Source organism: Mastigoproctus giganteus, chromosome 10, assembly GCF_048544385.1.
Source record: "Mastigoproctus giganteus isolate SK-2022 chromosome 10, ASM4854438v1, whole genome shotgun sequence".
NCBI lineage: Eukaryota > Metazoa > Arthropoda > Arachnida > Uropygi > Thelyphonidae > Mastigoproctus > Mastigoproctus giganteus.
The window spans coordinates 170,715,084-170,740,822 of NC_143584.1; the positions used below are offsets into that span (position 1 = coordinate 170,715,084).

Here is a 25,739-nt window from a genome sequence, read left to right on the forward strand (position 1 = left end):
CTTATTCTTAGTTATTATCCAGTTTTGATATTAAATATTCCTCAGGTGCTATTGTGAACTACTTTGCTCTCATTATCAGATAAACATTTATTCAATTTTTTTTTTTTTTTTTTATCATAACTAGAATGGTATATGGTTAAGGATAATATTATGAACACAAATTCTACAACACCGTTGGCATAATGAAATGAAAATTACTAAAGCTCAGCGAATTTATGAATCAATCTACACAGGACTTGAAAGAATTGTTATGTAAATTAAGATCAAAATAAGAATTGAATTATATAATCCTAATTTATGTGCCAACAATTTAAAAACCCATCAAGAAGATATTCCATTAATTGTGAAATAAAAATAATATGTATATACAACAGAGATTTAATGGAGACTTATCTTAAAAATTCAGGGAAACTATACAACTGTAAAGCTGCAGAAGAAAATCAATATTTAAGTACATTATCAAACATGCTGTACTTGAAGTAAAAACAGAAGTAATGTTTAGTGAGAAGCAATGTCACAAAAAAAATGCTTAACAAGAAAAGAAAGCAACTTTTTAATATTAATAATATTTTTAATGGCACTGGAATGTCACTCTGAAGTTATTCAAGATCAGTAGCAATAGTTGAAAGTATCTTCATTTATTCAAGGATGGCCAAAACAATTTGGCTGAAATATAACAACAAAGTTATGCTTTCTTAATTGTGTGTTCTATGTTTATTTGATTATTAATAAAATTTACATTAACCTTAAGTTATTATGAAAATTTCTACAAATTAATGCACATAAAGCTTGCAAAATCAGTGTCATATTACTGAAACAGTGAGTAATTTGGAACAATTTAATTAGCTATCTATCTGAAATTTACATGCCAAACACTTAAAAACTCTTCAACTCCTTCATCAATGGCTTAGTGTTCTGCTGATATCATGTATGTTTTCTCTGTTTTATATTACAGAAATAGATGGAGTCAAAGGCATTTTGCATATAAATTTAATTTATTTAAGTATACTATTCAAAATTACTATGAAACTGCAACATGGCACAATGTATCTTTAAAGCTAGTTATTTCAGCATCCCTCATCATGTCCTTTAACTTCTTTGTAGATGAAATTAATTCTTTGAATTCCAACGGGTAATTTTTAAATAATCATAAAATGAGGATTATTTATTGAAGAAATTAAAGATAAAAATTTTTTTTTTTTCACTAACAGAATTCATATATAAATGTCCTGAATATCAACAAAATGATGACTGAGTAAAAAAAAAAAAAAAAAAAAAAAAAAAGAGAGAAAAAAGAAGCATTTAAATTATATTAATGAAAGGTTTAATTACACTATACTCTTTACCACCTTTCTTTATACATATGTAAACAAAATTGCTGATTGAGAAATGTCCATGTAAAGCATAAATAAAATATCACAGTTTTGTACAGCTAGAAACAACTGTTTCTTCTTCTTTTTTTTCCTGACCTATGGTCCACGAATATATTTAAAAAAAATCAACACATCTAGCTAATAGGGCAACTTTCTGTACAGATGGAGGGTAAAATATAAAAGGGGGAAGAACCCAACCACTACAAAATTTCGCACTTGGACAGATTGCATTAAGAATAAACAGCTGTTTAAAAGCAAATGTGTTTCTATAGTTAATGTACTTCTTGGGAATGTTGCAATTTGTCATCATCCTTCTCAAGATTATTTGGTTGCTTTTCTTGCTGTGGTGAGCTAAAGTGAGACCACCAAGATGAAACTACTGACTTGGCACTTGTAAGAGCACCACCTGAAATTCAAACTTTTTTGTTTAGCAATTTAGGGAATCCCAGAAACAGTTCCAATACAAAAGAAAAATCATTACTTAGTAGATACAATTAAAACTACAGCACTCAGAAAAACATTTTTATAAGTAGTGCAATACATTTTGACTTCAATGATTAGATTTGTACATGTTCTTAATATGCATTCTTAGAATACTATCTGTTCCAAGCACTCTAACATGCGTCTAAGCATAAGAAAGCAATTTTTTTACATTATAAAGATACATGATGTAATAAGTATATATACAGCCTTTTTGCCTGAGAGTGAGTCCAACCAACACAAATGAACTTAAAAAAAAAAAAAAAAATCCCTCTCTTATCCAATACAGAAATTCTACCAATCTAACAGATGGGCAAAGGAATATTAACTTCTCTCATAAGATTCATATACAAGTGCATATGAATACACAAGCATGTGACCGAGCACTTCAAAATTTTCTGTTGCAGGCGGAACTGAGGATGGAAGAGATTTCAAAGAACAAGGAAAGAGGGGGAGAAATATTATTATTAAGACCACTTTAATATATAGTTTCCAAACTATATATTAAAGTGGTCTTAAATGAAAACTATCCCTTTCACAAGCATGTATACTCAGTGATCACTGAATTGTGAACACCTACCTAATGTAGCGTTGGGCCACCATTCGCACAGATAACAGCTGCTATTTGCCTAGGCATTGGCTTACTAGATATCAGAAGACATCTACAGCGATCTGCAGCCATGCTGCCTGTAAGGCTTTCCACAGTGTCCAAATAGATGACAATTGCATGTCCATATGGCTCACTTCCCTTTCCAAAATGTCCCATAGGTGTTTAATTGGATTAATGTAAGGCAAATTTGGAGGGCAATCAAGTAGTGGCAAATGATGGAAGAAAGCAAGCTTATACAGTTTCAACGAAAAAAAAAAAAAAAATCCCATTTCATCTATCCATTCCCTCCAACCAAATAAATGAATTCATTCATACAATCTGCTTCCAAAACAACAGATGGAAGTTTGCTCCAGCAGTTAACAACCTGCTGGCTAAAGGAAATTTCAACGCATCTATTCTGCAATAAACCTTCTTCAATTTGAATTTGTGCACCCTCAATGTGCATAGACTGAGCAAGAAGAAGAAGAAGAATCCCATCAACATTGAGCTTGCTTAATTCATTGAAAGCCTTAAACACCTCAATCAGATCAACTTTTGTGTTGATCTAAGAAGAATCCCATCAGCATTGAGCTGTTTAAGGCCTATCACCTCGCAAGTGTTTAGGTCGCAGATGCTGCAATTTGTAGAAATGAAACCTTTCTTGGTAAGAGCACCCTTTGTTTCACTCACCAATCTTGTTGCCCTTCTCTGTACTCATTCCAGCAGCTCTACATTCTTCCTAAAATGTGGCTTCCAGAACTCTATGCAGTACTGAAGATGTGACCTGACCACTGCCTTATACAATGGTATAATCAACTCCTTATCCCTGCTGATCATTGTTATTAAGTTTAACGACACAAGGGCTACTAAGGCCAAATTGTGTCAGTTCATAGTTTATTTTTTTATATCTTTTAACAATACAATTATATACTTGCATATAGGTCAGTATGATTTAAGTATGCTAACAGTTACATTAGCATTATTTGAGGCATATGATGCAAGAAAGCAAGCTTATGTAGCATCAGTCAAAAAAAAAAAAAAAAAAAATTTCACAATTTCAAGGGGAAACTGGACATTTGTCCAGTTTCCCCTTGAATTTATTTAAGCTATCAACTTCCACGACAGATGGAAGTTTGTTCCAGCAATCAACAACCCGCTGGCTAAAGGGAAATTTCCGCACATCTATTCTATAACTGTCTTTACTCAATTTGAATTTATGCCATCTCAGGTAGAGGCGAAATCAATATGATTTCGCCTCTAACATGATTGATAAATTGCAGCAATCCTCGCACAATACTGTACTTAAATAACATGGTTTTGCTCTAACACGGGTACAGAATTTCGGTAAATCTCACAAAACAGGATATTTTTGAGCTTTTGTGTGGGAAAACCCTGTTATTATGTTGGATGCAATTTTTTCAACATTTCCACTCTTTTTGAATGCTTGTATTTTATTTTGCTGCAAAATTCCTGTATTATGTTCTGTGCTATTGAACTTGTTGTTGTTGAACTTATGGAAAAATCTGGATTTCAAAGTTTTATTACTATTGGATAGCACACCATGCCACCCAAAAGATTTAAGTAATCTAAATGTTGAAGTTACGTTCCTACCACCACAGTTGTACTGGGTTAATACGACTTCTTTCATTCTGCTGTAAGATCAAGGCATTATATCCACCTTTAAAACTCATTCCATCAGAAAATCGTTACAATGGATTTTGAAAAAAATTGATTTCGAATCTATTGAATTAATAGAGGCATGGAAACATTTCTCAATTGTGGACTGTATCAGAATCATAGCTATATCGCTGAAAGAAGTAAAACCATCAACGTTTATTATTATTATTATTATTAGCCATATGGTGCAAGGAAGCCTGAGGCTTATGCTGCACCAGGCAAAAAAAAAAAAAAATTTTCTGAATTACTGAGAGAGAGAGAGAAGTATAAGGGAATCATCAAGAAAAAGATGAATAATGATATCCAGATCAGGACCCTGGGTGTGCCAGGCCCAAACTCAACAGATGTGAGCCCCCAGGGTTAAATGAGTGTGGAAAAATGTATGGCCAGAGTCAGTTCATTCAGGAAATATGATTGAATGGGCAGAAAACGGAATCGGTGAGATAGTAGGACTTACTACATCGATAGGAGGGGAAGGTTTTAATGATATGACTATTGAAGCCCCTGTGGGTAGCACAGTTGATAGAATCACCTTCCCTTCCTCCCCACACTGGCTGGAAAAGACCTGAGTTCGAATCCTGTCGATGAAGGAAGGAATTTTTATGGGTCTTTTTTGAGACACGTGTCATGGCCGTCATTCAGCGCAGCCACGATTTCTCGAGCTCCTGAATTTCGAATTATTTAATGTGTTTAAAGTGATTTCTTTCCTGGAAAAGTGTGCCAGCTGAAAGAACTAAGCAAGCGGATTACGTCAGTGAGAAAATTCTGTTATTAGCAGAGTTATCTTGTAAGAATGTTCTCATTATCTGCCTAATCTCATTAGGCTTAGCATTCTGCTGGCCGCGTTCTAACACGTTTTGCTGTAGTTACATGCGCATTGTCAATAATTAGGCTTAGCTGTTTCACTACTGCATTTCTCTTTGGAAATAAGAATCCAGGATTTGAAGGATATTGGCTCGTTCCCACTGGGAGTTTGCTTCTTAGTTTGAACATTAAGTATGAACCATTTTTAGTGTCTGCGGAGTTTTCATGATAACCCTACAAAGAAAACAGGAAGTTGGACAGTTTTAGTGTGTTTAATTTAATTAGAAATGAAGCGGTGAATATTCAACCGTGGCCCCGTAACCACTCTGCTGTGTATTTTTAGTGCTCTATGTTTAATCAAAATTTGTGTGTTTGGTTGTCAAAGTATGATAAATTTTTGTACGGCCGTTCTCAGAATTTAATGAGCTCTTGGATGAAAATGCTGTTTCTGCAATGAAATTAAAAGGTAACTTTTTAATTATATTTTATAATTTTAATGCTGGCTACACCAAGTTTTAACGTATGTGATGCATACTTATAAGCTTATACAAAGCAATAACTAAGACCTTGAACGGGAGTCGTTTGGTACCTACTCCAAGGTCGTTTTGGCAAAGGAACTCCCACAGAGACTTGAACCATAATCATAAGTAGACAATTGTTTCCCTGCCTCAACAAATTTGACTGCCACAAATAACAACGTTAAAGCTATAGAAACTCGGAGACCAGGCCTTGTGTGATTGTCACGCAGAAATCGGCTTAGAAGAGCAACGAAAACTGAACTCAGCGTGTTTTGAGTTTTCTCGGGGAAAAAGCAAGCCTTTTTCATAACCGAGGATGAGGAGAACAGAGACATGCCTGATCTGCAAGAATCAGGTAAAAAATACGCTTTTCTGTATAAGCTGCAAAATAGAATATTGTCTCAAACGTGCCTCAGTGGCGCATAGGACATTTAAGAAAATGAAGCAAAAAAAAAAAAAAAAAAAAAAAATGAATGGATTTGTGCTGGCTGTACTGCAACAGAGATAAACCGAACCGGGAAAATATCTGATAAAAAACGAAAAGAAGTGCTCTCTAAGATTATTGATGAATTATCAGATAATGAAGTCTCTTTTGAGAATTCAGAGATAAAATCCCTTGGATCCAAATTCACTCTACAAGACACCAATTGTACAGACACTCTACAGTTGATTAATCAAATTTGTTCAGAGCAAAACTCGTCAATAAATCGAAGCAACACAAATCATCATGACTTGAAATCCCATATAGATGAGTTACAAATCAGACTAGATATGGTCATTACCAACCAGGACCTTTTAAAACAGCAAATCCACACGATATTAACAACTCAACAAGAACTCATAATGAGTTCTGAAAAAGAAAAACAACGGAACAAAAAACTCAGCAAACAAGTTACCACGATCTATAATATGATGCACACGTCAAGGAACAACCATGCTTCATTTTGCAATATGCATGGAATGGAACTTAAATCAAAAGGGGTAGATGCAGTCAAAGAGCAGACAATCCGAACATAACAACATGAATGAAAATTCTGATATGAATAACATGGTCAGTATACAACTTTTGTTGCGAGATGTTCCATCTGATGTAATTTCAAAGAATCGTAATACCGCTAAATCGATCCTCCCTGCGGATACCCTCAATAACTGTCATAATGAAGCACCCAAGTTAATCAGTTGCAAAACGCCGGGGTGTATCAGGGGCGAGATAAGTTTTTTGTCGCAAAGCTTGTTGCAACCGTCGTGCACCAAAGACAAATTAACTGTTTCTCAGGCCCGGAGCAGTAATAATGCAATAATCCAAACCGATATCTCTTTGCCAGGAACAGTGTCAATGGCCGCACTGTCCATACAGGACAACCCAAGGCCAGAATTCCAGAATGAGTCAATAAGCAAGTCTGTAGCAGATGAGTTGCAAAGAAATTTCATACCTGTGTTAATAGATAAACTGATGTCTGCTCTTAATGATCTGTATACCAATATGCAAATCAAAACCGGATGTTTCAAAATTCATAAGTTTTCCAAACAAAATGAACCAGCTAACAGAATCAATACTCAAATCACCGCCCAATCCGTAGAGAAAAATATTTTGACCTCACACAATCCCGCCGAATTGGAATGTTGCCCAAATACTCAGGGAGACAATCATCTTTCAGAGGAACCTCAATTCCCTAATGTAGCAAGCAGCGAAGTCCCGGTCATGAATTCGTGTCAAGCAGCTGAACAGAGGTGCGATCCACAAGTGGAAGCCCACCAAATTAGCATCCTACCTCCAAAATTGACCTCAGTTTTACCATCTGTGCTGCTGTCTGAAAGCAGCCATTGCTCACCTGTCATAAACAAACAATCTTGGGCAAAAATCGCTGCTACCCGTTCTATTTCATCTCAATTAACAGCTAATCAGAACCCTCATTTCCCCAGGACACCCTTTCAAATTAAGAGCCACCCTGCCAATATCAAGGAAAAGTGTCAGATTAGGATTGGTACCTCCACGTCCTCTATTCTGAAATCGATGAGCATGCCTTCCACCTCCCAGCACAGAAGTCTTTTTATTTCCCGACTGGGGCCACTGATAACTGCTGAGGAAATTGAGGCTGCAATGAGTAAAGAACTGCATACCAAAGTATCTGCAAATTTACTCACGAAAACGCAAAATTACTTGTCCTTTAGAGTAGTTTGCGAAAGTCGGCCGTTCAGATCTGTTGCATCCACATCTGTATTAGCATTAGCATTAGTAGAGGCATTTGATGCAAAAAAGCAAGCTTATGCAGCATCAGCCAAAAAAAGAAAAAAAACCCACTTCCACTTCACCCCTCTGTTCGTTCCAAATACCTGTCCAGCTGAGCCTTAAACTTATTTAGGCTATCAACCTCCACCACAAGGGATGGAAGTCTGTTCCACCAACCAACCACCCGCTGGCTAAAGGCAAATTTCCTCACGTCTATCCTACATCTGTCTTTCCTCAATTTGAATTTATGCCCTCTCAGGTGATTTTTCTGAGCTAGAGGAAGAATCCCATCAGCATTGAGCATGCTTAAACCATTCAAGGCTTTATACACCTCTATCAGATCACCTTGCTGGTGCCTAGTCTCCAGACACTGTAATTTGCAAAACTTAAGCCTTTCTTCGTAAGAGCACCCCTTTGTTCCATTCACTAATCTTGTTGCCCTTCTCTGTACTCGTTCCAGCAGCTCTACATCCTTCTTGAAATGAGTCCTCCAGACCTGTATACAGTACTCTAGGTGTGGCCTGACCATTGCCTTATACAATGGAATAATCACCTCCTTATCCCTGCTGGAAAAATTCCTGTATATCATTGACAATACTCCATGAGCTACTCTTGCAGCCCGTCTGCACTGCTCAGAGAACTTCATATCTGCCTGCACAACCACCCCCAAGTCCCTTTCATTCTCTACCACTGTCAGTGTAGTACCACAGAGTTGATACATTGCTCTGGGGTTGCTGTTTCCCATGTGTAGTACTTTACATTTGTCAATGTTAAACTTCATTTGCCACCTCTCAGCCCATCTGCTCAACCTTTCCAGATCCTGTTGCAGCAGCATAGTGTCAGTAGTGTCCTTGACAACCCTGCCAACCTTTGTATCATCTGCAAACTTGGACATTAAGCTTGATATACCATCATCAATATCATTTATAAATACAGAAAACAATAATGGACCCAACACTGAGCCCTGAGGGACTCCACTAATAACATTAGTCCACGATGAGTAGTGTCCATTGATTACCACTCTCTGTCTTCTCCCCCTCAACCACCCCTTTATCCATAGCAGCAATTTGCCTCCAATGTCACACTGCTCCAATTTGTGTAGCAGTCTTCCATGTGCAACAGTATCAAAAGCCTTTCTAAGATCCAAGTATATAATATCAAAGTTATTCCCTGCATCCAGTTCTTTTGTGACTGCATCATAATATCCAATCAAGTTGGTCAGGCAAGACTTCCCCTTAACAAAACCATGCTGTGTCTGAGCTATAACTGAAGTCTTGTCTAAATGATCCTGCAGTGCTTCTTTAACCAGTGCCTCCAGGCCTGTATGGCCAGTTGGCACTTTAATCAGGCCTTTTTATGAACCGAATGACCCAAAACCATCCACTTCAACTTCATCTTATGAGCAAAACCGAAAGATGACACAGCTACCCCCTGCATGACTAACAAATTGTGAAACTACACTAGTGTCTCTCGACTATTGAAAACCACTGCACCACATGTCCAGCTCCAATCACTTTCTTGCCCCAGCTACTGCTTATAAACATACCGATATGACACCACATAACCCTGCTTTTCAATCACTTTCAATTAACAGGATAAATTCCACAAGGCCTAATCAGTTGAGGTGTTCAAAACAATCTACAAATAGATCAGCACTTATAAAAATTCCCTTTCAACTCATCCTTAGAATTTTCTACCAAAATGTCCAGAGCCTCCGAAATAAGTTTGAAACCCTCGAACAACTCTTGTTGTCTAACAGCATGGATGTAATCTGTCTATCAGAAACATGGCTTGAACCTGATCAGGAGTCAATAGCCTATGCTCCGGCCGCTGGATTTTCATCGTTCTTCACGTCAAGATCTCAATCTAGAGGTGGCGGTGTTGCCATCTTCGTCAAAGATTCCAATCTGAAATTTGTGCACGTCACATCTAGCAACTCCTTATTTTATGAAGCAATACTCGTGACTGTGAAGTTTAATGCCTATTTAATCGATTTAACGGCAATCTACATACCCCCAGCTCCAGATATTGCAACAGTTGACGATGCTACCGGCTGGATAATGAGTAAGTTACACCCTTCTGCTACGCACATACTCTGCGGCGAGTTTAATCTTCCACCCCACCTGAGCCCTCTCTTTCAACGACTAATGAACAATCTCTCTCCATTAAAGTTGGCGATTATCAATGAGGAGCCAACGAGAGGCACCAATCGCCTTGACTTGATTCTATGTTCTGGAATTTGCAGAGTCGACATTCCACCAGAAACGTCCTTCAATTCAGATCACGACCCAATTGCATTACTTATTGTTCTGCCTATGCCCAACTTCAATTGCCATAATACTGTTGAAAAGAAAATCATATTCTCTCCGAATTTTCTGGATCCAAAAAAGTGCCTTGAGGCAGCGCAGTCTATTCCATGGCATGTGTTGATGGATGTGACCCAATCCTCGCAGTTGATCTAATCACTAGATGGATAAATACAGTCACCATCTATGCGTCAGCTAAAACCGTACACATTTCTCCAAGAACTAGGGCTTGGTGGACCAAAGATCTAGCATGCAGTTTCCACAACAAACAGTGCCTTCACAGGCAGTGGAAAATCTCTGGCACAACCCAAGATCGAATCCTATACTCCAGAGCAAGAGCTATGTTCAACAGACTCAAGGCATCAGCATTAAAGAGATACACTGATGCTACCTTGTCTAAAGGAAAAGCGCCATACTCATCAAGACACAGTTGCATTAATTCAAATCTTGATCTAGATAACTGGATGGACTACATTTCAAAATTCAAAACCAATTCCGCCTCTGCTGAAATTCCTCTCCAAAACTCCCAATTTGCTCCTACTGATGACCTTTCCATAATTTCCATCACAAGACAGCAACTGATATATGCTATTAACTCCCTGCGACCATCTAGTACCGCAGGCCATGATAAGATACCTCATTTCATAATTAAATGCCTTAGCTCCTATATCCTAGATGCATTACTCTCAATCTACAACTCTATTCTTTCCACACGAGTTTTCCCTGCTCAGGAATGAATACTCTGTGAGGCCACTGCCTAAGGTCAAAGTACCAACAAGCCTAAAAGATTTCAGACCAATCTCAACTTCTTCCACCCTCCTCAACCTTCTAGAAAAGGTACTCCTTCCAGCATTAAACAAACAGCTGATGCCACAGAAGCCGAAACAGTTCCATTTCGCAGTCGAAAATAGATCCACCATAACAAACCTCATGGCCGCACAGACATCAATTCTTCAAGCATTCAAAACTAAATCTGAATTAGCTATAGTGTACGCTGACATTGAAGCTGCTTTTGACAACCTAGACGTCACAGCCCTTCTCAGACTCCTGTAATTCTTCTTCAGGATTAATGGAGACCTACTAGCTTTCCTCACCGCCTTATTGAAGAATAGAAGTGTCCACCTCACTTTGAAGAAAACCCACTTTACAAGAAAAATTAATCCAGGAGTCCCACAAGGTGGTGTCCTGTCTGGCCTTCTCTTCTCAGTGATTCTGATTCCTTTCATGAGTCCTCGTGATGATGCTCTAATATATGCCGACGATATAAAGTTTCTTACTTTAATCCCACCGTCTGCAAACCCAATGGCAATTAGGTCCTCCATCACAGAGAACTTGACCACTCTTTCAACTTACTTGAAGATGTTTGGATTAAACCTTAACGCATCAAAATCTGCAATAATGACTTACTCATTGAAACAGCAACCAACAATAATTCAACCTTTAGTTTTAGGTACTGTAATTTCAGTGGTTACCTGCCATAAAGATCTGTGTCTATTTTGATCCGAAGCTGAAATTTAATGTTCACACAGAATACCTCCGGAAGCGTTTTAACACCCTACGCTGGAGAGCGAAACAACACTTACTTCATTCCAACGATGCCACAACCACTACCAGATATCTTCAAGTCACTGTTTATCTGGCTATTTTATACGCTGCTGAAATTTGGGCATCTGCGTCGCCCTCACTTCAAAAACCGGTGTTCTCATGTGAATACTGGACCCTGAAATGGGCCACAAATAAGCATCGCCAACCCCCTCAATTGAGAACAACTGACATGGCTGAGCAGCTAAATGTACCCAGGCTCCCGAGGTTAATTGACAGCAGGCGTTTAATGACTTCAGTAAAAATGTACACAGGAGTGATAAACGCCCCAAACATCTGGGATTTCTGTCAGTGGCACAATCCTACGCCATCCTTGAGGTCAGAGCCCACACTAATCCTCAAATACAACCGGTTGAAACTGTGTAGTCGGTTCCCACCTGCCCAGGCACTCCCCAAAATTCAGGCACTGCTCCGTCTTGGAGTCGACCTTCAGAAATTAGCTACCGACTACAAATTCCGTCACATGCTCCTCGAGTGGATTCCATCTGTGGAACTGGGATAATTTCCTCCATATGACGTTTAGTCCTCATTTTTCATTATTATAATTTACATGTTTGTAACTCATAATTTACATGTAACGGTATTTTTTTCCCTTTTGCTAATTAATTTCATTTATAATGTAAAACTCCTGGCCATGTCGCCGTGTTGAGTATTATTGTCTCTAGTACATGTCCTGTACTTATTAGCAATAAAGAATTATTTATTTATTTATTTTTTACAACGTGGCTGAGTTAGTCGGGCTTGGGCGAGGGTAGCATGGTTTTTTCTCCCGGACACTCGACCTCAGAACACACGCAATTTACAGACAATATAGACAGAGTAATACGGCCTGATTCACTGATGCTCCTAAAAAAATAAAAAAAAAAAAAAGACATGATTACTGCAGATGTTCAAGAATTACTGGTAGAAAAGGAAGCCAGTGCAGCGAATTTGGCGCAAATGGCATCGGAGGTAAAATCAAATCAATTGAGATGATGATATTGCAGATGAAAATTCTAAACTTCCAAATTGTACACTAAAAAGCATAGGGGAAGGCATAAAGTTAGCCGAGCAATTAGAATCTTATTTTTTGAATGCAGATCCTTGAATGAAAGGAGCCCAAAGTTCAAAAGGGAGCTTCAAAAATGCTTAGTTCCATATGATAAAATTCAAAGATTCACACCAGTAATCTGGGTTTATTTGCAGATCCAATCAGTAATCTGGGTTTATTTGCAAAAGCAAACAAACCCGGATTACTGATTTTTAAAGACAGCAGAAGATACACGAAATCTAGAATGGTGTATTTTTGTTAGCTTTTGGAATGTAACTCCCCCCCCCCCCTTTTGTACTTTTTCTTAGTCCCGTATAACACGGTTTCACACAACACAATGTTTTACAGGAACCTAATAACCGTGTTATACGAGTGCTACACGTATAAGATATCAAAATTATTTTTTTCATCCATTTCCTTTCTAACCTCATCATAGTATTCAATCAAATTTTTCAGACAAGACTTTCCCTTAAAAAACCCAAGCCGTGTCTGAATTATTACTGCAGTCTTGTCGAGATGATCCTGCAATGCTTCTTTAAACAGTGACTTCATTATTTTCTCCAGAACATAAGTTAAACTAACAGGTCTGTAATTACTCATGTCACCTTTGATCCCCCTTTGTGAATTGGTGATACATTTGCACATCTCCAGCCTTTGGAGAACTTCCCCTGAGTCCAAGGACGCTCTCATAATTATGGCTAAGGGTTTGGTTACTACCTTTGCCACTTCCTTTAATATAACTGGAGAGATCCCATCCACCCCGAGTGCCTTTCTTATGTTTAACTTCGACAATTTCTCCTCCACTTTGCTCTCAATTATTAGAAAATCATTAAGCATCCTGTTATAGTTTGATAAACATCTGGCATTCTCCTCCCTTAATAAGTCTTCATGTGTGAATGTAGATGCAAAATACTCATTCAGATTGTCAGCTACCTGAGCAGGATCATCAATATTGAAACCGTTGATGTCAAGTGGACCAATCTGATTCATCTCTTTCCTTCTAGGAAGAGTTCTATGTTTGCATAATTACCAAGAAAATGGGATAAAAGCTGGTATTCGTTTAATTCGCTTTCGGCATTCGTTTAATCCGTTCTAGCACCTTTCGGTCATGAATGACCGAAAGGTGCTAGAACGGATTGATAAGTAAAGAGGACAGTCTACAAGAAAGTGGTGAACTGTAAGTTGGGTGTGACAGAATGTGTACCGGGGTGTATCTTCTCTCAATAATAAAAACAGGTCTTCTCGTCTGTTTTGTCTGAATCCAGACAGCCACAACTCTGGTTCTTGTTCGATCTGGTAAAGTTTGTTGTTGGTATTACTTCTTCAGATTTGTGACCAGTTTTCATAACATGCCTTGCGAATTAGAGGAGTTGTGGTAAGAAATGGTAAGAGGTTTTTTAGCAGAAAGATCAGCAGAATAATTTCCTGGAATTCCAGAATGTCAGGGTACCCAACAAAATGTTACTGGTTGATTGGACTCTTTGCAGGAGAGATACAGATAGTGAGTGAATAGTTTTCAATGTAGGGTGACAGGAAGAGAAATTCTTGCTTACAGCAAAGACTGCACTGAGAGAGTCAGTATAAATTAGGACTGGTGAAATGGAGAGTTCAACAATTTGTTCAAGTGCAAGCTTTATGGCATTTAGCTCACAGTAAAGATACTGCATGTGGCTGGTAATGGGGCTGTAACAGTAAATGACGGGAAAACTGCTGCAGCACCTACTGCATTGCTAGTTATCGATCCATCAGTGCATATTGCACAGGAATTGCAGTTATCCCTGCTGAGAAAAATTTATGTATAACATTGCCAAAACCACATGGGCTATCATGGCAGCCTGTCTGCATTACAAAGAGAACTTCATATCCAACTGTATAATTACCCACAGTTCGTTTTCATTTTCTACTATGCTGAGTGTATGACCACACAGTTGGTACTTGACTCTGGGATTACTGCTACTCATATACAGTACTTTGCATTTCTCCATGATAAAACTTCAATTAACATTTCTCAGACCATCTGACTAACTTTTCTGGATTCTGTTGTAGTAGCATACCGGCATTAGTGCCATTAATGATGCTATGTTAACTACCCTGCAAACCTTCTATCATCTGCAAACTTGAACATTATGCCTCATATGACTTCATCAATATCCTTCATAAATACAGAAAACAACAACAAGCACAATACTGAACCCTGGGGGACTCCATTAATAACATTAGTCCATGAAGAGCAGTTTCCATTGATTGCCACTCTCTGCATTCTCCCACTCAACCGTCCCTTTATCCAGAGTAGCAACGTGCCCTTAATAACACACTGCTCCAATCTGCACAGCAGTCTTTTATGTGCAACAGTACCAAAAGCTTTCCTGAAATCCAAGTAAATGATATCAAAATTATTTTCTGCATCCAGTTCCTTTGTGACCACATCATAATATCCAATAAAACTGGTCAGACAAGATTTCCCCTTAACAAACCCATGCTGTGTCTGAACTATAACTGCAGTCTATTGGTCCTGCATTACTTGTTTAATCAGTGAAGCCATTATTTTCCACTGAACAGCAGTTAAACTAACAGGTCTGTAATTACTTATGTAACCTGTTATGCCCCCCCCCCCTTGTGAATTGGGGATACATGTGCACATCTGCAGCCCATGGGGAACCTCACCAAATCCAAGGATGATCATATAATTATGGCCACGGGTTTGCTTACTTCCTTTGCTGCCTCCCTTAATACAATTAGATAGATCCCATCCACCTCAGGTGCCTTTCTTATGTTTAATTTCAACAATTTCCCTTCCACTTTCTTCTCAATGATTACAAAATCATTTAGCTCCCTGTTTGAGTTTGATAAACCTCTGGCCTACAGTTCCCTAGAGAATTCTTCATATGTGCATGTAGATACAAAATAATCATTCAGTTTTTCAGCTACCTGAGCAGGATCATCAACAGTCAAATCATCGATATCAAGTGGACCAATCTGATTCTAGAATTTATATAAGTAAAATCTTTGCTCTTTTTCCTTTGCACCCTTTGCCAATGATTTCTCCTAATCTGCCTTCTCTTGCTTTACCTCTTTTGTGACTCGATTACACACTAGCTTATATCTACCATACACTTCTTTGTCCCCTGATAATTTATATGCATCCTACGCATTTTTCTTCTCTCCCATGAGTCTCATTAGTTCATCTGACATTCATTTAGCCCTAAATGGATGTCTTGATGGAATACACTTAAATAGAAAGGGTGCAAGAATATTTGCTGATGCTATCGAGGCAGTGTTATTAGGGTTGGAAAACTGCTGGCTTGGGGAGATACAAGGACTAATAGATTAACAGTAGCCACTGGCAGGGGTGAAAGTGGTTCATGCACTGCTTCTATTGGAACGAGCAGCAGCCTGGAAAACAAGGTGCAGGGGATTCCAGAGACTGCTGGGAATCATTGCGGAACAAGTAAATACATGGGCTGTGTTAGGTTAGCTAAGAAGAGGAACAGGTGCATATACATTTGCGTGTACACCAATGCTAGGAGAATAGTTAATAAATTTGATGAGCTTGAAGTGCTAGTTAAGACATCAAAGGCAGATATTGTTGGAATATACAGATGTGGTGTCACACAGACATAAGCAGTGCAGAATTGGAATTTTGGGAGTACAATGTTTACAGAAAGGATAAACAGAACAGGAAGGGAGGAGGGGTTATGTTGTGAGTTAAGAAACACAAAATCAAAGGAAGTGCATCCAATTGATGTTGGTGGACAATGCAATGTTGAGTCTGTTTGATGTGACATAAGCACTGGGAAAGGAAAAATGAGGGTAGGTGTGTGTTATAGACCTAATGAACCTGATGAATACAATGAGCGATTGTGCAGAGAAATAGAGTGGGCAGTAAATCAGAGTGTCTTATAATGGGGGATTTTAATTTCCCAGAGATTTACTGGAATTTGTGGGTTGGTCACTCACACGCCAGCAAGGCTTTTGTGGATTTATTGGATGATTGTTTTCTACAGCAGCAAGTTCAGCAGGCTTGATTGATTGATTGATTGATTGATTTTATTGGCCCAAAAACGACTACGGTCATGCAGCACCAAGAAAAGATTAAAATATCAACAACGATAAATTTTGGTAACCTTTAAAAAGGTTACCTCGTCAAATTGTTATTTATATATATATATAAGTCAGTATAAGTTTAAAAGTAAATTATGCAGTTTATATATGTGTGTATTTATTACTAGCTTGTAAAAACTTAACTGCTGACACGTGGTCGTTGTCTGATAAAATCTGACTGAGTGTATAAGGCCCAGTTGGATGAGTAAAAGCGGTAAAATATATATTGCGAACATGGGTAAAATTAACGCTATCTATTAAAATATGCTTTATTGATAAAATGGTGTCGCAAGACTCGCACATAGGAGGGTCATCTGCCCTCAGCAGAAACGAATGTGTCAAATGACTGTGTCCTATACGGAGTCGAGCAAGAACAACTTCCTCGCTCCGATTCCTGCGCAGACTGGACTGCCATGTTTCTATTACAGGCTTTATTTGGTATAATTTATTTGTTCTCTCTCTATATGCCATAGTTCTTGCCATTGGGAATATATTTTGTTGCGTATTATTTGCCTGTAGTCTGTATAGGGCCTGACAGGCAACGATTATTAGTGGGTGTTGATGAGTTGGCTGCAGTGTCAGCCAAATCATTTCCCCTTATCCCAATGTGGCTAGGAATCCAGCAGAAGTGGATATCAAACTTGTATTCATGAAGAGAATGTATCTTCTGTTGAACCCAACAGAGAACTGGATGAGAGTTGTGTCTCAAAGATAATAAAGCCTGTAATACACTCAAAGAATCAGAATATATTATTGACCTTTGGCATTGACAAGTTCGAATGTGATCCAAGGCTAACTCTATAGCATGCAGCTCTGCAGTGTATATGCTAAATTCAGGAAGAATCTGCTGAGATATTATAGTGTCCGGAAAGACAACAGCAGATCCTACACACGATTCAGACTTTGAGCCATCTGTGTAAACCGGCAGGAAGTCAGAGTGCTCAGCTCAGTGTGCAGAATAGAGCTGGTGGTAGACAGATGATGGAGTCTCAGGCTTTACCCATTTCTTAAGGGAAAAGTCGCACGATGGTGTATGAGCATGCCAGGGTGGAAGAGTTTCTTTTGGTGTTTGTGCAACCTTGTCTACCATGATGTTAAACTCTGAGTAGCTCTTGGACACGAATACTAAAAGGTCGGTTGGCAGTCTGACGGATATTGTACAAGTTTTCCCAACGTGGCTCAAAAACAGATGACCATGTATGATGGTCTGGCAGGGATTTCAACTTTAAAGCATAGTTTAAAGACAACTGCTTACGTCAAAGGGATAACGGTGGTTTGTTTGCTTCGATGTATAAGCTTTGGACAAGAGATGTTCGAAATGCTCCAGTAGCGATACGGATAGCCTGATGGTGGACGGGGTCCAGCCATCGAAGGACACTGTCTCTGGTTGAGGAATATACCTGGGCCCCGTAGTCTAATTTGGATCGTACAAGTACACGATAAATACGTAGTAAGGTGCACCTGTCTGATCCCCAACGTGCAGAGGAGAGAGAGCGAAGAATATTTAGTCCCCTCATGCACTTTGTACGAAGTTGACAAATACGTTCTAAAAAGGTCAACTTTTTATCAAACACAAGTCCTGAGAATTTTGTGTCTGACACTACTGGAATAGCATTTTTTCCGAGCCTTAATTGAGGTTCAGGATGAAGATTACGCTTACGATAAAAGTGTATGCAAACGGTCTTTTCCAGCGAGAACCTGAAGCTATTTGCAAGTGCCCAGGAATTAAGGCGATTGATGGCTTGTTGCAGTTGTCTTTCAATAACCCTCATGTTGCATGACTGACAAAATATGCTAAAGTCATCAACATAGAGGGAGCTGTTTACAGTTGGAGGAAGCTGTTCTGTGATAGAATTTACTTTGATGGCGAAAAGCGTGACACTTAATACTAATCCTTGTGGTACTCCCTCCTCTTGGCAGAAGGGACGAGAGAGTGAGGATCCCACACGAACTTGGAAAAATCGATTGGCTAAAAAGTTTTTAATAAAAATGGGGAGATGCTCTCTAAGACCAAGGCTATGCAAATCTTTTAAAATGCCAAATCTCCAAGTTGTGTCATACGCCTTCTCCATGTCAAAGAACACTGACACCAAATGTTCACGTTTTAGGAAAGCATCCCGGATGGATGTTTCCAGTCTAATTAAATGATCAAGAGTTGATCTGTTTTTTCGGAAGCCGCACTGGATGCTGGAGAGATCATTTGATTCTAAATACCACATTAACCGAAAATTAACCATTCTCTCCAGGATTTTGCACAGACAGCTAGTCAGAGCTATAGGACGGTAATTAGTAGGGAGTTTAGGATCCTTTCCTGGCTTCGCAAAGGCAAGCACAAATGCCATGCACCAGGAATCCGGAAATTGCTCTTTTATATAGATTCTGTTATACAGAACAAGCAGGCAATCCATAGATGTTGGTGAAAGATGTTTAAGCATTTCATAATGGATGCCATCTGGTCCAACAGCACTTGCCTTGGAATGATAGAGAGCTCTTTAATTCCTGCAGAGTGAAAGGCCTTTCTGTGTGAAATTTAGTGCCTCTTTTTCTCTTTTATGTTTCAGGACCAGAAACTCTGGGGAATAGGATGATATCCCAGAGATGTTTGAAAATGTTTCCCCAAGAGCATTGGTTATTGCAGTGGGCTCTGCAATAGTGCATCCATTATAGTCTAGGATCGATGAGGGATGGGATGTATATTTTCCCTTCATTTTTCGGATTTTATCCCAGACTACCTTATTATTGGTAGACTGGTTAATAGATGATGTAAAACGGATCCATGATTCCTTTTGACTCTGACGGCGAATGTAGCGTGCTTTAGCTCACACACGTTTGAAGGCTATTAGATTAACAGTGGTAGAATATCGGTGGAATATCCCCCACGTTTTGTTTTGAGTCTTTTTTGCTGCTGTGCATTGTGAATTCCACCAAGGTTTAGGAAATGGTGGAAACCGGGCAGATGTTTTTGGAACAGCATTCGCAGCTGCTTGGACAATAATTTCTGTGATGTACATTACTGCATCATTGATAGGCTCCTGACTGACGGTACTGAGGTCAAAATTTGACTGATATTGAAAGGCAGTCCAGTCAGCCTGATCAGATTCCCACCGTGGTAACCTGAAAGGAAGACATGGTCTCCCACTGTGTAACGAGATTATCACAGGGAAGTGATCACTTCCGTATGGGTTCTCCTCCACTTCCCAAGTGAGTGAAGGGAGTAGAGAAGGGGAGCAGGTAGAGATCAATGGCAGAAAACGTACGGGTAGGCATGTGGAAGAAAGTGTTTGTTCCAATATTTAGAAGGGAAATGTCATTGTCATTTAGCATACGCTCTATGACTCGTCCCCTTCTATTGATGGTAGCACTACCTCACAGGGTGTTATGCCCATTAAAATCCCCGAGAAGTAAGAAAGGGGGAGGCAGCTGTGTTACAAGATCATCAAGGTCTTCCTGTGAGATGTCAGTCCCAGGTGGCAAATAAATTGAGCAGACGGTTAACAGAAATCCCACTGTAAGGCGAATTGCAACAGCCTCTATGCTGGTTGTAAGTAGCAAGGCCTGAACTGGGGTCTGATTGCCTACAAGGATTGCCACTCCTCCATGAGCAGGACCATCCAAAATTCTATCCTTACGAAAAATTGTGATGTTATGCATGGTGGGATCATCATTTGCCTTTAGATAAGTTTCCTGCAAGCAAAAGCAAACTGGTGCATGCTTTTGCAGGAGGGCCTTGATGACATCAGTATTTCGCCGGAATCCATGACAATTCCATTGTAGGAATTTAGCCATTATTTTGGCTTGGTGGGTCCATCAGGCGGCTTCGAGGTGCTGAGGGCTTACTTTTGTCAGTCTTGGATTTATCTTTTTTGGGGAAGAATGGATGCTGTCCCGTGTCCATTTCTTCCTCCGCAAAGAGTTCCAAGACTGATTCGTCCGGTACCTCCTTATTCTCTAAATCCATTGTTTCTGGTATTACGGGTGACTCTTCTGAACTTTTTAGCTTTTCTTTACCACTTGGTTTTGGTAGTGGTGGAGCACTAGGAGGTACGGATATAGGAGAGGCAGCCGATTGTGTTTTTTTGGTGGGCTTTTGTGGACTCAATAAATAGTGTGCAATCGGAGTGAATGACTCTCTTGGTGGTATAGTCATCTCAGTTTGTGTACCGATAGTGCACTTTGCAGAAACCTTATGAAGGTTTTCCGCTATTTATTGGTTGGATACGTTTTCTGGCCTCCGGGTAAGAGATATTCAGATCTGTTTTCAGTTTTGGGATTTCTTTTTCATCCTTCCAACACTGGCATGATCTAGAGTAGGCGGGGTGCTCTCCTTGGCAATTGACACAGATCGGTTTTGGAATTGAACATTCCTTGCTCTCGTGGTCTTTAACACCACATCGAGCACAGGCAGGATTACCACAACAAGATGTTTGTGAGTGGCCATATTTTTGGCATCTAAAACACCGCAGTGGGTTTGGGATATAAATCCTCACTGGGCAGTTTAGATAGCCTGCCTTGATGGAACTTGGAGGCTGTGGGGTGTTGAACGTGAAGATAAGAACTCGGATAGGGATGAGATTCCCATCCTTTCGTATCGATATTCTTTTGGCAGCTGTCGCTCCTTGGTCTTTCAATTCAGAGCAGATTTCTTCTTCGGAGACACGAAGAAGGTCCCACTCTGATATGACACCTCGTGAAGAATTCAGAGTTTTGTGGGGGGTTACGGTGATAGGTATTCCCCCTATGGATGTAGAGTTTATGATTTTTGCCGCTTGTTTTGTGGTAGAAGCTTTGACCAAAAGGTTGCCAGAATACAGTCTTTTTACAGATTTAGGTGAACCTGCCAACCCTTCTAATCCTTTCTGGATAAAGAAGGGTGACATCTTTCCAACTGACTGCTCTCCGGTGGAATGGAGAATGAGGAAAAGCGGTGTCACTGATGGTGGTGGTGTATCCTCAGTCCTGGCTCTTTTTGCAGAGGTGTTTTCTGTGTCATCATCTCGATTAGGTAGAGGCCTTGTTGGGGCCCCAGAAGAATTAGGATTTATAATACTCATAGGAGTAGAATAAAAATTTCCGATGCCCTAAGTACCTCACCCACCACGGAGCCCTACGGGGGGATGCCCACTCGTGAACTAGCAGGTACTGCGTACACGAATGGGATGCCAAGTTAACTTAGAGGCACCATACCCACGTTTGCAATAAGCCTTGATCCCATCCCAGGACCAAAGGGAGGGAGACTTATTGGAATGCAGTTGACCCTAGCAGTAAGAACCACCCGCCGATTGATCCCAGTCGGGCCGGTCCGGGACCACCTGTCTTGTCGAAGCAGGGGCCAAAGTGGTGCATTAAGGGTGGGCCCCTCAACCACCAGGATCCCCCTATCCGAATTCCACGGGTCGCAGTGCACGGCTGCACACGCCGGATTCCAACGATGTAACCCTGGAACCAAAGTATGGGCGTTAAATCCCAGTGATGCTAATCTGGAAAACCAGCAGCATCACTGGGAGGTCCCCTCACCACGTACAGGTGCCCACGTTGAGGGGTTTCAGGAGGCAACTAGAGGGAGTAATATTTTTGATCTGATTATCAGTAGTGATTTTTCATGCATTAAGAATCTGCAGATAAAGGAACCACTAGGTGGCAGTGATCACAGTGTGCTGAAGTGGGATTTACTCAAAAAGGTAACTACCATCAGGGGTAAAGGGAAGGGTTTTTGCTTTTGTAAAGGTGACTACGGTGGTCTGAGACAGTATTCAAATTTTATACGGTGGGACCAATTGATGATGTTACCAACAGCAAATTCAAAGTGGGAAGCATTCAAAGAATTAATCTTGGAAGCTACTAGGCTTTTCATACCAACTAAGAAATATTGTTCAAGATTTAGGCCTAAATGGATGTCAGGTGAACTAATTAGACATGTGGCAGAGAAGAAAAATACATGGGATACATATAAATTAACAGGTGACACAGAGGCCTATGATAGATATAGGCTGATCTGTAACCAAGTCAGAAAGGAGGTTAGGCAGGCAAAGGCAGATGAGAAATCTTTGGCAAAGGGATGTAAAGAAAAAACCCTTTGTTTTTCTTTGATTCCCTTTGTTCCACTCACCAGTCATTTTGCATTACAGTAGCTCTACACCCTTTCTAAAATGAGTCCTTCAGACCTGTATGCAGTACTAAAGATGTGGTCTGATAACTGCCATATAAAATGGGATCATCATTTCCTTATCCCTGCTAGAAAAATTTCTGTATATCATTGAAAAGACCCCATTAGCTACTCTGGCAGCTACACTATTCAGAAAACTTCATATTTTAATGCACAATTACCCCCAGGTCTTTTTCATTTGAAACTATCCTCGGCATAGTACTGCACAGTTGGTACGTTACTCTGGGGTTACTGCTACTTATATACAGTGCTTTGTATTTGTCAATGTTAAATTTCAATTACCATTTCTCAGCCCATCTGCTTAAATTTTCTAGATCCTGTTGCAGTAGCATATCATCATTACAGCCATTAACCATCCTGCCAACCTTTTTATCATCTGTAAACTTGGACATTAAGCCTGATATGCCTTCATCAATATCATTGATAAATATAGAAAACAACAATGGCTCAATACCGAACACTGGGGGCTTCCAATAATAACATTAGTCCATGAAGAGCAGTGTCCATTGATTACCAGTTTCTGTCTTCTCCCACTCAACCATCCCTTTATCCACAGCAGCAACTTACCCTTAATTTTACAGAAGTCTTTTATGTGCAACAATATCAAAAACTTTCCTGAAATCCAAGTATATGATATCAAAATTATTTCCTGCATCCAGTTCCTTTGTGACCACATCATAGTATCCAATAAAATTGGTCAGACAAGATTTCTCCTTAACAAACCCATGCTGCAACTGAACTATAACTGCAGCCTTGTCTATTGGTCCTGCATTACTTATTTAATCAGTGACTCCATTATTTTCCCTGGAACAGAAGGTAAACTAACAAGTCTATAATTACTCATATCACCCTTTGATTCCCCTTTACTGGAGATACATTCGCACATCTCCAATCCAAAGGGACCTCTTCTGAATCAAAGTATGCTCTCATTATTATGGCAAAGAGTTTGCTTACTTCCTTTACTGTTTCCCTTAATATAGTTGGATAGATCCCATTCACTACAGGTCTCTTTTTTATATTCAGCTTCAACAATTTCTCTTCCACTTTCCTTTCAGTTAACACAAAGTCATTTAGCTCCTCTTTAGAGTTTGATAAACTTGTGGAATCCCCTACTCTAAAGAATTGGGCGCCTCCGTAGCCAGGTGGGAAGAAGCAGCAGTGCGTAGCATACGCTTCTTGATTAGACCGGGGTTCGCGCCCGTCACCACCAAATAACGAGGATGTGGAAAAGTCAGAGAATGACCACCGCATATCCCGGAGCAATATGGCCTTAGTTGCTAATGCTCCTAAAAATCAAATAATCAATCAATCAATCAATCTAAAGAATTCAAGTTTGAAGGATGCAAAATTCCTATTCAATTCGTCAGGAACCTGAGCAAGGTGATCAACAGTTAACCCATTCACAGCCCAATGTGATTCAACCACTTCCTTCTAATGTTAATATAAGCATAGAAGTCTTTGCTGCTTTTCTTTGCATTCTTTGCCGGAGACATCTCATAATCTGCCTCAGCTTGTCTAACTTCCCTTGTTCCTTGATTACAGAATAATTTATATATACCTTATGCTTCTGTATCACCTGATAATTTATATGCATCCCATGCACTTTACTTCTCTGCAACATATCTTAGTAGTTCATCTCACATTTAGGTCTAAGCCCCAAACGGTATTTCTTTGTTATTATGAAAAGCCTAGTACCTTCTATGATTACTTCCATGAATGCTTCTCATTTAGAATTTGCTGTTGGTAACATTGTCAATTGGTCCACTGCATAGAATTTAACTGTCTGAGACCACTGTAATCACCCTTATGAAAGCAAAAGACATTCCCTTTACCTTTGACAAATTATGTCTTTAATTAAATTCAAAATTAGTACACTGTGATTGCAGCCACCCAGTGGGACTTTTACATGCAAATTCTTAATGCACATAGAATCAACTCCTGATAACCAAATCAAGGGTACTGGTTCCTTTTGTTGCCTCTCCAGCATGCTTCTTGTAGAACACAGTCATCCAAGAAATCTACAAAAGTCTTGCTTGTGTGCGAGTGACCAACCCATAAATTCAAGTCAACATCTGTAAAGTTAAAATTCCCCATTATAAGACATTCTGATTTACTGGCCCACTATTTCTCTATATAGCTGTTTGGTATACTCATCACTGTCATTAGGCTTATTACACACTCCTATTCTTAATTATAATTTCCTAATGTTTAGGTCCCACTAAACTGACTCAATGTTGCACTGGAAACACATGTCAACTGGATGCACAGCTGTAATGTTGCAACTAACATGTGCTTCTTAACAAACAGCATAACCCCTCCCCTTCTCCCATTCCTTTCTGTACACATTGTATACTCCCCACATTAAAATTATGTATCCCTTAAATCTGAGTGAAACTGTCTCTGATGTCCAAAAAATATCTGCATTTGATGTCTTGACATCAAATTTATTTACTATGCTCCTAGCATTAGTGTATATGCAAGTATACATGCACCTAATCCTACTCTTAGTTACCCTAACACAGCCCATATATTGTACTTGTTCCATGATGACTCCCAGTAGTCCTGAAAGTCCCCAGCACCTTACTTTCCATTCTGCTACTTTTTACAATAAAAGAAGTGCAAGAATTGCTTTGACCTCTGCCTGCAGCTTTATTGTTAATCTATTTGCCTGTGTATTCCTCCCCCCAAGATAGCAGTTTTCCGACCTACCTAACATGCCCTGATAGCATTAGCAAATATTCTTGCACCCTCGATTGAATCCCATCCCTGTAGAAGCAGTCTCTCCTGTTAACAAGGACAGACCACACTGGGAAAATTTCTATTCTACCCTGTAAGCCTTGCACAGTCTCTCTAGGGCTGAATTGAT

At 39.5% G+C, this 25,739-nt stretch overlaps 1 protein-coding gene across 1 annotated transcript in view; it reads right to left on the reverse strand.

The window, feature by feature from the left end:
• Positions 1-1,608: 1,608 nt before the first annotated feature.
• The window catches only part of LOC150079477 (late secretory pathway protein AVL9 homolog), a 269,555-nt gene continuing 245,424 nt past the window's right edge, over positions 1,609-25,739 (reverse strand). The window contains exon 14 of the mRNA XM_090383082.1: positions 1,609-1,779. Within this exon, the coding sequence (XP_090239208.1) occupies positions 1,646-1,779 (134 nt within the window). The 3' untranslated portion in view covers positions 1,609-1,645. The remainder of the gene's footprint in view (positions 1,780-25,739) is intronic.